This window comes from Acomys russatus, chromosome 4, assembly GCF_903995435.1.
Source record: "Acomys russatus chromosome 4, mAcoRus1.1, whole genome shotgun sequence".
NCBI lineage: Eukaryota > Metazoa > Chordata > Mammalia > Rodentia > Muridae > Acomys > Acomys russatus.
This window is the reverse complement of record NC_067140.1, coordinates 7,723,341-7,734,382: the sequence shown is the minus strand read 5'-3', so window position 1 is coordinate 7,734,382 and position 11,042 is coordinate 7,723,341. Positions and strand designations below refer to the sequence as shown.

Genomic DNA, 11,042 nt, shown 5'->3' with positions numbered 1-11,042 from the left:
CGGCAGGGGGTAGGGGGTGGGCTGGACGCCCGGGCTCCCATCACCCGTGGCGGCGGCGGCGGCGGGGCGGGCTGCTGGGCGAGGCGTCGCACAAAGGGCCGCTGTCCCGCCGCCGCCCCGCCCCCCGCGGGTGGCCCGCCTCTCCCCCGACTCCCCCTTTCGCCTCCTCAGTCTGGGTCCCCTCTCCCTCTTCCTTGTCCCGAGCCGACTACCCCTCGGGATGAGGCCAGATTGGGAGTCCCCCGCCCGCTCTCCTCACTCTCTCCAGAGCTAGGAAAGCCAGAGCTGCACAGGACAGAGACTGCCGACTCCCGGACCAAAGAAACATCACCATGGTAACGCCCTCCTGGGCTTGGACCACCTCGCTCCGCTGGGTTTTCTCCTGACAGAGGCCCCTGGGGTCGGGGTTGAGGGTGCGCGCAAGAGCGCACGCAGCGCCCTTCGGTTCCTGGTCTGGGTCGGGTGCTTAGCTGGTCAGCCCTAGCAGGATTAGGGCAAAAGTGGGGCTCAGATCCACCCCTGGGCCATGCGCCCTGTCTGGGCCTCTGTAGAGATGCAAGCTTTCATCTCGCTCCAAACCAGAATGCAAATCTGAACTGGAATTCTGGACCTTGGGTCATGCAGAAAACTTGGGGTGTTTTTAGCATGCATTTTAAACTCTATACTGACTGACAGCGCTGTAGGGGGTTTGGACTGAGATGGGAATCAACGACCCCTCCCAGCACAGCACAGTAGTGCTGGGGAAGAGCGGACCCTGAGGGCCGCAGAATGGGTAAGAGGGAATTGCTCACCAAATCTTGGGTATGTTTGCTGCTTTAGACTCTGGGGTTTGGCAAGTTAAAGGTGCACATGTTGGACCATGGGGTTCTCCCCTGAGCATGAGGTGCAGAGGCTGCTGGGAGAAGGCTGAAGGGATGCAGTACCTCTGTGCCTCGGTTTCCCGGACCTGCACCCTGGGAAGGAAGGGGACCTCAGGGAGAGTTGTGTGTGTGTGTGTCTTTGTGCCAGTGTCTGGCAAGAAGGAATCCAAATGAAGTCTGGTGTAGAGCGAGTCCTAGCTCAGCTCCAGACAGAGTCAGGGTTGGGCAGGAGTCAGAGGAGAGCAATCTTGCAAATCTCAGGGGGATTTGAACAGAGCTGGGAGACAGGCCAGGGCGGTCACCCCTTGACTCTGGTTCGCTATGCTGCCTTGGGTGGGCTTCCCCTTCCTGTGCAGGTCCACACCCAGAGTTCTACAGAGGTGCATTCACACCACGCATGCACACACACAAATTCCTTTCCCCACAGCGTACAGCAAGCACACAGGTCACGTGGACCTGCTTGTTCATGCTGGCACATGGACAGACACTTGTGCACACAGACAGCACAACACCAGGCTCCAAATCCAGACACCAGAAGCATGGTCCACACTGCTTGCTCTTGAAGCAGTTAAAAGTACGTCCTAAGTGGCATGGCCTAAGGTGGTGGTTGTCTGCCTCTCTCTATAGCAAGACCCTGTGCTGGCCAGGCTATAAACGTAGGACATACCACTCCTACCAACTCTAACTGTACACTTTTGGCTCCTCATCACACACATGGAAACCTGACCCCCAGGAGCTGAGGTGGCTGGCAGTCTCTCACCTCGCACAGCCACCTTGGTGCCACAGCTCATCTATTTGTCAAAGGTCTGCTTTTGATGGGACCAGTTATTCATTTTTAAAGTTATAATCCTCCTCCTCAATGAACTCCAGACTTGCAGGTTAAGGATCAGACCCTGGGGTGCTCCTCAGAATGGCTGAGAAAGTATTCCCTGACTGGGGAAGATGAGCATGTTTTCCTCCATGCCTGTGTGTGTGTGTGCGCGTGTGCGCATCTGTGATGTGGTGCGAGGGAATGTGTGTGCATGTGTGTGTACACGTGTGAGGTGTGTATGTATATGCATGGGTGCCTGCATCACACGGAAATCAGAGGAGGGCCTTGTGGGGGGATGGCTCCTTTATCGCTTGCGCCTATTCCTTAGAGCCGGGGTCCCTTCCTGAACCTGGATCTTGCATTTTTATTGGTTAAAGTGAAAGAGCCCCTGGGATCCTCCCATGTCTGTCCCGCTCAGTGCTGGGGTTATAGGCACGTGTGAGACCACACCCAGGTTGTGATGTGGGCATGGGGATCTATCTACACTACTCTTTCCTCCCTTTAACTAGTACATGCCGTCATCCACCCTCTTCTCTGATCTTAACTCTGTGCCCTGAGTACTCTGACCTGCTCTCAGAACCCCCTTAGGGTTCACAATCCCTCCTGCCCCAGGACCTTTACCTGAGCTGCCTCTGCTGGGAAAATCCTCTTTGTCCTGTAAATCTCCACCCAAACGAACCCGCCATGGTTTACCCTCTCATGATGTGCCCGTGCTCATGGTAGCACGCCACTCTAGCGTGCCTTTGTGGCACGTGGAGTGTATGTGGAGGTCAGAGGACAACTTGTGGGAGTGGGCTCTCTCCTACTATGTGGGGGATCAGGCTGGTCGTCTGGCTTGGTTGCAAGCGTTGTAACTTGCTGAGCCATTTTGCCCCTGGAGGAGATTTAGTACTGTGGCTTTTGTTGTTGTTGTTGTTGTTTTGAGACAGGGTTTCTCTGTGTAGCCTTGGCTGTCTTGGACTTGCTTTGTAGACCAGGCTGGCCTCAAACTCACAGCAATCTGCCTGCCTCTGCCTCCCGAGTGCTGGGATTAAAGGCGTGCGCCACCACACCTGGCATGTACTGTGGCTTTAAAAAATGATCGAATTGAGGGCTTTGCTCATGTTAAGCATTGTTCTAGCACCGAGCCATGTCCTCAGCTCTCTTTTTACTTATTTTATTTTGAGACAGGAGCTCACTAAAGCACCTGGGCCAGCCTGGAGAAGTCTGTATTCCTTGCCTGTAAGCACAGGTGCCATGGAAACCTGAGGAGATTTCTCACTCTGGCAGATCTCTGAAGGGTGGCTAGGAGTTTAGCTTATGCAGGGAGGGGTACTGTGTGGGCAGAGGTGGCAGATGCCCAGGAGGGGATGCCACAGGCTAAATGAGGTGGCACTTAGAGGAAATTTTTATGGAAATGATTGAAATGGCACAAACACATGACAATAAATAAAGCAAATTTACATTGAAAATGAATAGGAAGAAAAGTCAAACACTGAATAATCGAGAATAAATACTAAGCAAATAACAAATCTAGGTATGTGATCATGGCCAGGAAACCTTGCACACAGGGCAGGTGGTGAGGAGGAGCCCTGGCCAGAGCAGAGCCTGTTCAGGAAGCAGGATGGTAGGATGGCAGTTCTAAGCACTAGGCCTACAACTGCCGAAGCAACAGGGGCTACTCTGTGTGTGAAAGTCTACAGGGAGCCTCAGACGATGTCTCTGTCCACTGACTGGGAGGACACCATGAACCTCTGTTTATTAAGCTGTAAAATGGGCATAAGGTACCTACCCCCACAGAATTGTCAGGACAATTACATAAAACCATGTACGGGCTTAGCATGGCCTCCCCCTGAAGGCTTACTCATGGCAGCTTGGAGGCAACCCTTGGGGATCAACTTTGTCATTTTATGGCTTGAGTGAGTTGTGCTCCGGGCCAGAGGCACAGGAGAAGAGAGACAAGGGCAAACATAAGAGGAGGAAGGGCTCAGACAAGCAGAAATAATTTACTGGATGCCACATGACTGGGCTGGACTTGAACACAACTCTTTTGACACCCACTCCCGTCCCGGTTCAGTGCATCTGGGCCGTCCTTCCGGTTTTGAGAGCCTGTTTACAAAGAGGTGATTTGAAAGCTGGTTTTATAAGGAGCCGGATTCTCACTCCAACCTCCATCCACCCACACACAGGCAAAAAGCGCAAACAATTTGAGTCGGATGTGAGCAGGAGCTTTCAGCAAGCTGACTTTGGAACCTCAGCCTAGACAAGTTCAGGAGGCGAGTCCCAGGAACTGGAGGTCGCAGGCTGACACCTGCTGGGCAGCAGCTGGCGCACAGATGTGCTTGCGGTGGCCAATTTTGAAAACACTGTGGCTACTCAGGAGGGCAGGCAAGGCAGGGCTGCAGTGACCTCCATGGCTCAGGCCCATAACTCCCATTGCTCCCCTTGGGGAGGGTGGCTGGTGTGTGTAGGGGGGTCCTCAGCGAAGGTCTGTGGGTGTGCTTTCTCACATCCATCTGCTTCCGTTTCTCCTATCCCCGGCAAACGCCCTCATCAGACTGTTCCCCAGCAGGAGGAGGGACATAGGACGAGGTCGGACCTTTGAAACTTCCTCAGCAACTGAAGATTGGTCTCTTTAGAAACCACACCCTTACCCCACACCTTCCAGAACAAAATTATATGAAGAATTCTAGAAGGGCCTTAGAATAGATATGCCCAGTGCTTAAAAAAAAAAAAAAAAAAAAAAAAAAAACCCAAATATAATAATTTTATTAATCTTTGAGAAGTTCATGCAGATATACAATTTTTATCGTACTCAGTTTCACTTCTCCCCCAACTCTTCCCAGACCCACCCTCCATTTCCCTCTTCCTCCCAAATCTATCCTGTTCGGTTTTGTTAATTTGGTTTTGGTTTTGTTATTATTTTTTCAAGACAGGGTTTCTCTGTGTAGCCTTGGCTGTCCTAGACTCGCTTTGTAGACCAGGCTGACCTCGAACTCACAGAGATCCACCTGCCTCTGCCTCCCGGGTGCTGGGATTAAAGGCGTGCGCCACCATGCCTGCCTTTTTTTTTTTTTTTAAATAAACTCTGGAGTCCAATTTGTGTTGCCCATATACTCACTGGGGTGGGGCTATCCACTAGAGATCAGTCCATGTACTTGGGGCTAACCTCTCAAAAGAAGCCATCAACTGCCAATCATTCCTCTTCAGCAGAGGGAAGGACTGCCGTAGGCTTCTCCCAGCCCGTTGCTAGAATGCTGACTGGCTTCATCTTGTGCAGCTCTTGTGTAGGCAACCACAGCTTCTGTGAACTTGTAAGTGCCGAGCTCCTGTCATGGCCAGGAGACACTGTCCTCCCCCAGTGGTTCTGGGGACGCTCCTCTGGAACTTGTCTGGGCTGTGATTCTAAAGCCAGCTGGTCATCTCTGACCTCTGGCTCTTAAAATCTTTCTGCCTTATCTCCCATGATGGTCTGTCCCATTGGTATGATGCATTGGCACTTTGGCCAGTTGCAAGTTTCTGCCTTAAACTGCACCAGAAGAAGGAGGAGGAGGAGGAGGAGGAGGAGGAGGAGGAGGAGGAGGAGGAGGAGGAAGCAGCAAAATGAGACTAGAATTTTGGCTCTGCAGAGTAAGTGGAAAGATTGGACCTTTAAGCCAGTCCAACCCACATCTCAGAAGGCCCCAGCTAACAACATCTGGCGAGATCATTTAAAAAAGAAGCCAGCCTTAAAAGCACACGATCACACTTTTTATGTTTTTCCCCCTGGTTATAAAAGCTATACTCACTGGTTCCAGGGTGTTTGGAAAATATAGTAAGCTCAGAAGAAAATTAAAAGGCTGCCTCGTGAGGCCCCTGCCCCTCGCTGCCCTCAGGGTAACTTTGCTTAATGCCCACTTGAGCTTTGTCTGGATCTACTCACATTCTGTGGATCATATTGTATGGAAAAATTTTCTCTAAAAACATAACAGAAGCTTATATTTGGAAGGGGAACAGTTGACTAGGAGTAAGCCTCTTTGTGGGGGGTCACGGAACTCTAGTATATTGAGCTGGGTAATGGTTGCCAGGGTTGGTACATAGGTAAAAGCATATCCGCTGCATACTTTTGGCTGATTTTGCTTGATAAAATTAACATTTCAGATGACGGTAGATCAGGCTTGCTGCAAAGCTGCTGAAATAGATGTGGACAGACCAGAGCAATGGTGCATGCTGGTACCCAGCACTCAGGGGACAGCGGTAGGAATTGGAAGTCAGCCTGGGCTGCCTAATGAATTCAAGGCTAGCCTTAGCTTCTGGTGAGAACCTATACCAAAAGACCAAGAGGTGGAGACATGGCTCGGTGGTGAAGAAGCGGGGAGGGGGACGGAGAGCATTCTCATGTACAGACCCTGCATTCCAGCTCAGCACATCAAAAAAGAAGCTAGGACATTTCATATGTCTATCCTTGGCTAGTGTGCTGGGCTCTTTCTCTGGCCCCGGTTGCAAAGGGGGCGGTGGTCTTGCTTCCATCCTTTTTAAAGCATCCATCCATGCTTGGCTCCTGTGAGGAGCAACTGACTGCCTGCCGGCTGGCTGGGGCTGCCCTCGCTGGGAAGGAATGGAACCATGTCTCTCAAGTTTCACAGCGATCATTCAGAGTCTGGCAGCAGCATTTGGACTCCTGTGGTCCAAGGGCGGGGCTGCTCAGCTCATTTGTGATGGCCAGGGCCAGCATTCATCCCGGCAGCCTCTGGGGCCTCTTCACCATGCTCTTCCTGAATTCTTGGACAGTTCTGAGACTCAAGAATCAAGCCTCTGGTAGGTAGTGAGTCGCCTTGAGTGTAGCCTGTCCACTTGTCACAAATTCCCACCGTCCGGCCATGTTTAAAGCTGGCTAAAGTGTGTGGCAAGTGCAGGCAGCCTGTGCAAGTCGAGGTTGACGCAGTGGGCAAACCTTGCTTTTCCTCTTGCGGTTTCTTTAGGCCATGAGAATCCTGGGCACACCACCCTGAAAGGAGTGAATCCCAAACAGAGCAGGCAGCCAGAGGCAGGGCAAGCCAGCTGTCTTCACTGCCATGGGTCTGGGGTGCATTCTCACTGTCTTTCTCCTTCTAAGACCCTGGGCAAGGTTGGCTCTGCCCTTTTAGCTGCAAAATGAGGTGCCCTAGGTTAGCAGTGGCATCACTGTGGGTGACACCAAGGAAGGGACTGTGATTGTAGGGCTGGTACGCAGCAGGTGCCTGGAGACTAATAGTCATAGTCTCCCTCTCTCTCTCTCTCTCTCTCTCTCTCTCTCTCTCTCTCTCTCTCTCTCTCTCTCCTTCCCCTTTCTCTCCTTTTGAGGTAGGAACACAGTTATCTACCTTTCTGCAAAGTGGGTAGATGTGAAACAGCAACAGCAACAGCAACAGCAACAACAAGAAGCCCCAACAGTTTTAATAGTACAAACGCTGAAGGTCATGAATACTTACATTTCCAAAAATGAAGCAGACATCCTGGCTGGAGATGAGGTCTAGAGGGAGCAAGTCCCTAATAAAGGCCACAAAAGGAGTAGAATCCAGGTGTGCCAGTGACCCTTCGTAGACAGGGTAGAGCAAGGCACACAGCATGAAGGAATGCAGGCCCAGTGACTATGGGCCTGAGCCCTTGGATGGCATTTGTGATCTCTTTCTCTCACTGTCCCCAGGTTGGTGGGTTCCTCAGTCACTTTCTATTGCCATAAGGGCACCATGATGAAGGTGATTTGTAGGATTAAGAGTTTATTTGGGGACTTGCAGTTCCAGAGGAGTAGTGGCTATGACCATCATGGCAGGGAGCAAGGCATCTGGCAGGCACAGCGGAGTGGTGGCTGAGAGCTCAGTCTTATCCACGAGCACAAGACAGAGAGTGCTAACTGGGAATGGCTTGAGCTGTTGAAACCTCAAATCCTACCCCCAGTGACACACTTCCCCCAACAAGTCCACACCTTCTAATCCTTCCCAAACAACTCCAGCTGGTGACCAAGTGTTCAAACATACAAGCCTATGGGACCTTTCTTGTTCCAGTTGTGACAGTGGGAAGCAGGGGTTGGCTAGTGGGTGAGGCTGGGGTCACTAGTGAGGCCAAGAGGCCTGGTAAACCCCTCCCTGCTCTACCACACCAAGGATCCCTCTCTCAGCTCTGGAGGGTAACTTCCCTCCTATTCCCACCCCACACCTCAGCATCATGACCTACTCTCCTTCAGAATGCAGCCAGAGGCATTTTTTTCTTCACTCGTTCACTTATCCTGACAATGTGGGCGTGGGGTGGCCTATTCCAGGCGGACTACAGATAGCAAGGACCATAACCCCTGTCTCACACCCCTGACTTTGGAATCTCACCTGCCTACAGTGCCTGCCTTATTGCTACCAGTCCCTCTTGGCCTGTATTCACAGTCTGTGGAGATTTCGATGTGGGCACCTTTGGGTGCTGTCCTACATGACCCATTTGCCTTTTGGGGACCAGAAGTCAGTGTGAAAACTTTTCTAATAAGATACCGAAAGAGGAGGACATCTGATTGAACTGGGTGGAAGCCGATGTGAAGTCCAGAGTACTTTCCAGAACAGGAAAGGGCTGTTGAGAGTCTTGAGGTTAAATTAAGAGGGAGTTGCCAGATGAGGAGGTGAGAAAGAGGTAGGCAGGTGTTTGGGAGGAAGAGACAGCACTGGCAGAGGCCTGAGGTGAGTTAGAGACTCCTCCTGTCACTGTGGAGGTACAGACAGAGGTGGCAGGGATGGGGGAGGCTGGCGTCATGCATAGCAGCTAGACCTAAGTGGCTGGATGCCTGGTGAACATGGCTGGAGTGCAGAAGACTAAAGGCTGGTGAGGCAGAGACGGCGGTTGCATGAAATTGATGATAGCCCTTGGCTGGGGAGGAGTTATAGAGAGGGAGAGGCTATTGAATGTGACAGAGCTTAGGGCTGTTGAGGAGGGGGACACAGTTTCAGGAAGGCAGCTGCAGAGGGCATGCTGCCATGGGGGCTGGGCTGTGGGGCCATCACTGGGCAGAGACATGGAGTTACAGGCTTGGGAAGTTCCTGAGCTTGGCTGGAGTGAAGTGGGGGACTAGCCCTGTCCATGGGAGTCAGCAAGGCCTCACTCACAGGGGTCCTGGACATCACAGGAGAGGTCACTGTTCCTGTGCTCACTGCTACTGTAACTGCTCTTCCTCCCTGCTGTCCCCAGCAGGACCCTTCAGCTCTCGACATGGCCATCCAGCATGCCCTGGCAGGGCTCTACCCACCTTTTGAAGCCACTGCCCCCACTGTTCTGGGTCAGGTGTTCCGGCTCCTGGACTCTGACTTCCGGGGAGATGGGCTGAGCTTCCTCCTGGATTTCCTCATCCCTGCCAAGCGCCTGTGTGAGCAAGTACGGGAAGCAGCCTGCGTAAGTAGAGGAGAACTGGGCTGTGATAGCTCCCTTAGACGGCCAGAGGGCTGGGATCGAGGAGGGAGGGAGATGGGCAAGGTGTGTCTCCCCAGCCAGAAATATGGGTGGCTGTGGGGAGGGTTCTCAAGAACCACTGCTTATCCAAAGGGAAAGTCATCTGCCAGTAGAGAAAGAAAGTTATTTAACTTATGGCCCTCTGACACCTAAGGGCCAATGACATTTAGATTTCATCAACAGGAGGGACATCCAGGTGTCCAAGGACCTTGCCTGGCCTTGAGGGACCTGCCTGGGTGCTGGTACCATGAGTGGTACCCACTGGCTCTGGCCCTGGTGCAGCCACTTCCACAGAGGCAACACAGAATATTCCAGAGCATTCCCAAAGACACGCTCACTTTTACCCCTGGAAACTTCTTGAGACTTCAAGGAAGTGACTCTTGGGGCAAAGTGGGACAACAAATGTTTACAACTTAGTCCCCACTCAGGCTACGAGTTTACCCTAGTCAACCAACTTGAAGACATTCTGTTTCCTGCTCCGGCTTCTCTGTATTGGCCAATGGCCACAGCAGCTGTGAAAAGGATCATGATTGGCCAGCCTGTGGTCATGTGTTCATGGCTGAACCAATCACTGTTGACCAGAGGAATTGGGTATTAAGAGTGACCAGATCATGCCATGTCGGGGCAATGTTGGTGTATACCTTTAATCCCAGCACTCGGGAGGCAGAGGCAGGTGGATGTCTGTGAGTTCAAGGCCATTCTGGTCTACAGGTTGAGTTCCAGGACAAACCTTGTCTTGGAAAAAAAAAAAGATTGACCAGACCTGAATCATGTTCTCTCTGTCTCTGGCTGTGTCTCTGTGTCTCTGTCTCTCTCTGTCTCTCTCTATCTCTCTGTCTCTGTCTCTGTCTCTCTCTCTGTCTCTCTCTCTCTCTCTCTCTCTGTGTGTGTGTGTGTGTGTGTCTGCCTGTCTGCCTCTCTCTCTCTTGACTGTTTTAGGAAAATAGTGGGGAGATCACCAAGGAATTAAAGTTCTGATTGCCTCTGCCCTCCTCCCTCAGAAGTTCGGCAGTGCCCTTTGAGTTACTGTTAGTCACCCTGAGCCCACTGCCACTACCAATCAAGAGCCACACAGCCAATCTTAGGACCCACAGCACCTGCTGGGGAAACCCCCATGGCAGCTGCACCTGAAAGAGAATACTAAAGTGTAGTGTTTCCCAGAAGCCTTTGCCTGTGGCCTCTCCATGAGCCCCTGATCTTGTTGCATAAAGGACCTCCTCCCCACTTCTTTTTTCCTCCCTGTGACAAGCCATACAACTGTCACTGCTTGGCTGTTCAAACCACATGTGTGGGGCTGGAGCAGGAGCCCGGGTAGTAGAGGGCTCCAAGCCCTGGACTTGGATTCATCCACACAAACTGGCATGGCAATGCTTGCCTGTGATGCCAGCACTCCGCAGGAGGGAGCAGGAGGATCAGAAGTTCAAGGTCATCTTCAGCTACAGTGTGAGAGCTAAGCCATCCTGGGCTACATGAGACCCTGGCCTTAAAAGGAAAAAAAAAAAAAAAAAAGTCGAAAGCACACTCGCCCTGACCCCCTCTTTCTCAGTGGTAAATTCACAGCCTTTCTGTGACTTTATTCTTAATTATAGACACATTTGATTTGGCTGTCATGAGCAAATTCATGTCATGTCACCATGGACGGGAAGGAGCAGAGGGACTCATAGTTGGTTTTCTTGAGATCAGGTTCTCTACTTCAAACTAAGACTCGATCACTGAGACCATGGGGGTTCCGCACCACCACCCCAACTCCTGTGGGTGACACAGAGAAAGACTAAAGTGGCTTTATGGAAGAGTGGCAATGGCCTATTCAAGGTGGTGGGGCAAGGCAGTGATAGGGTTCCCTGACTTCTCATTGCATACTGTTTCTGTGTCATTTTAATTGCTCAGCCGGTGAGATGACTCAGTAGTCAAAGGCTCTTGCCACACAAGCCTGGTGACTCAAATTTGATTCC

General features: G+C 51.8%; 1 protein-coding gene across 1 annotated transcript in view; it reads left to right on the top strand.

Annotated features, from left to right (window-relative positions):
- Nucleotides 1-307: 307 nt before the first annotated feature.
- The window catches only part of Kiaa1755 (KIAA1755 ortholog), a 31,760-nt gene continuing 21,025 nt past the window's right edge, over nt 308-11,042 (top strand). The window contains exons 1-2 of the mRNA XM_051143700.1: nt 308-335; nt 8,836-9,033. Coding sequence (XP_050999657.1) covers nt 333-335; nt 8,836-9,033 — 201 coding nt within the window. The 5' untranslated portion in view covers nt 308-332. The remainder of the gene's footprint in view (nt 336-8,835; nt 9,034-11,042) is intronic.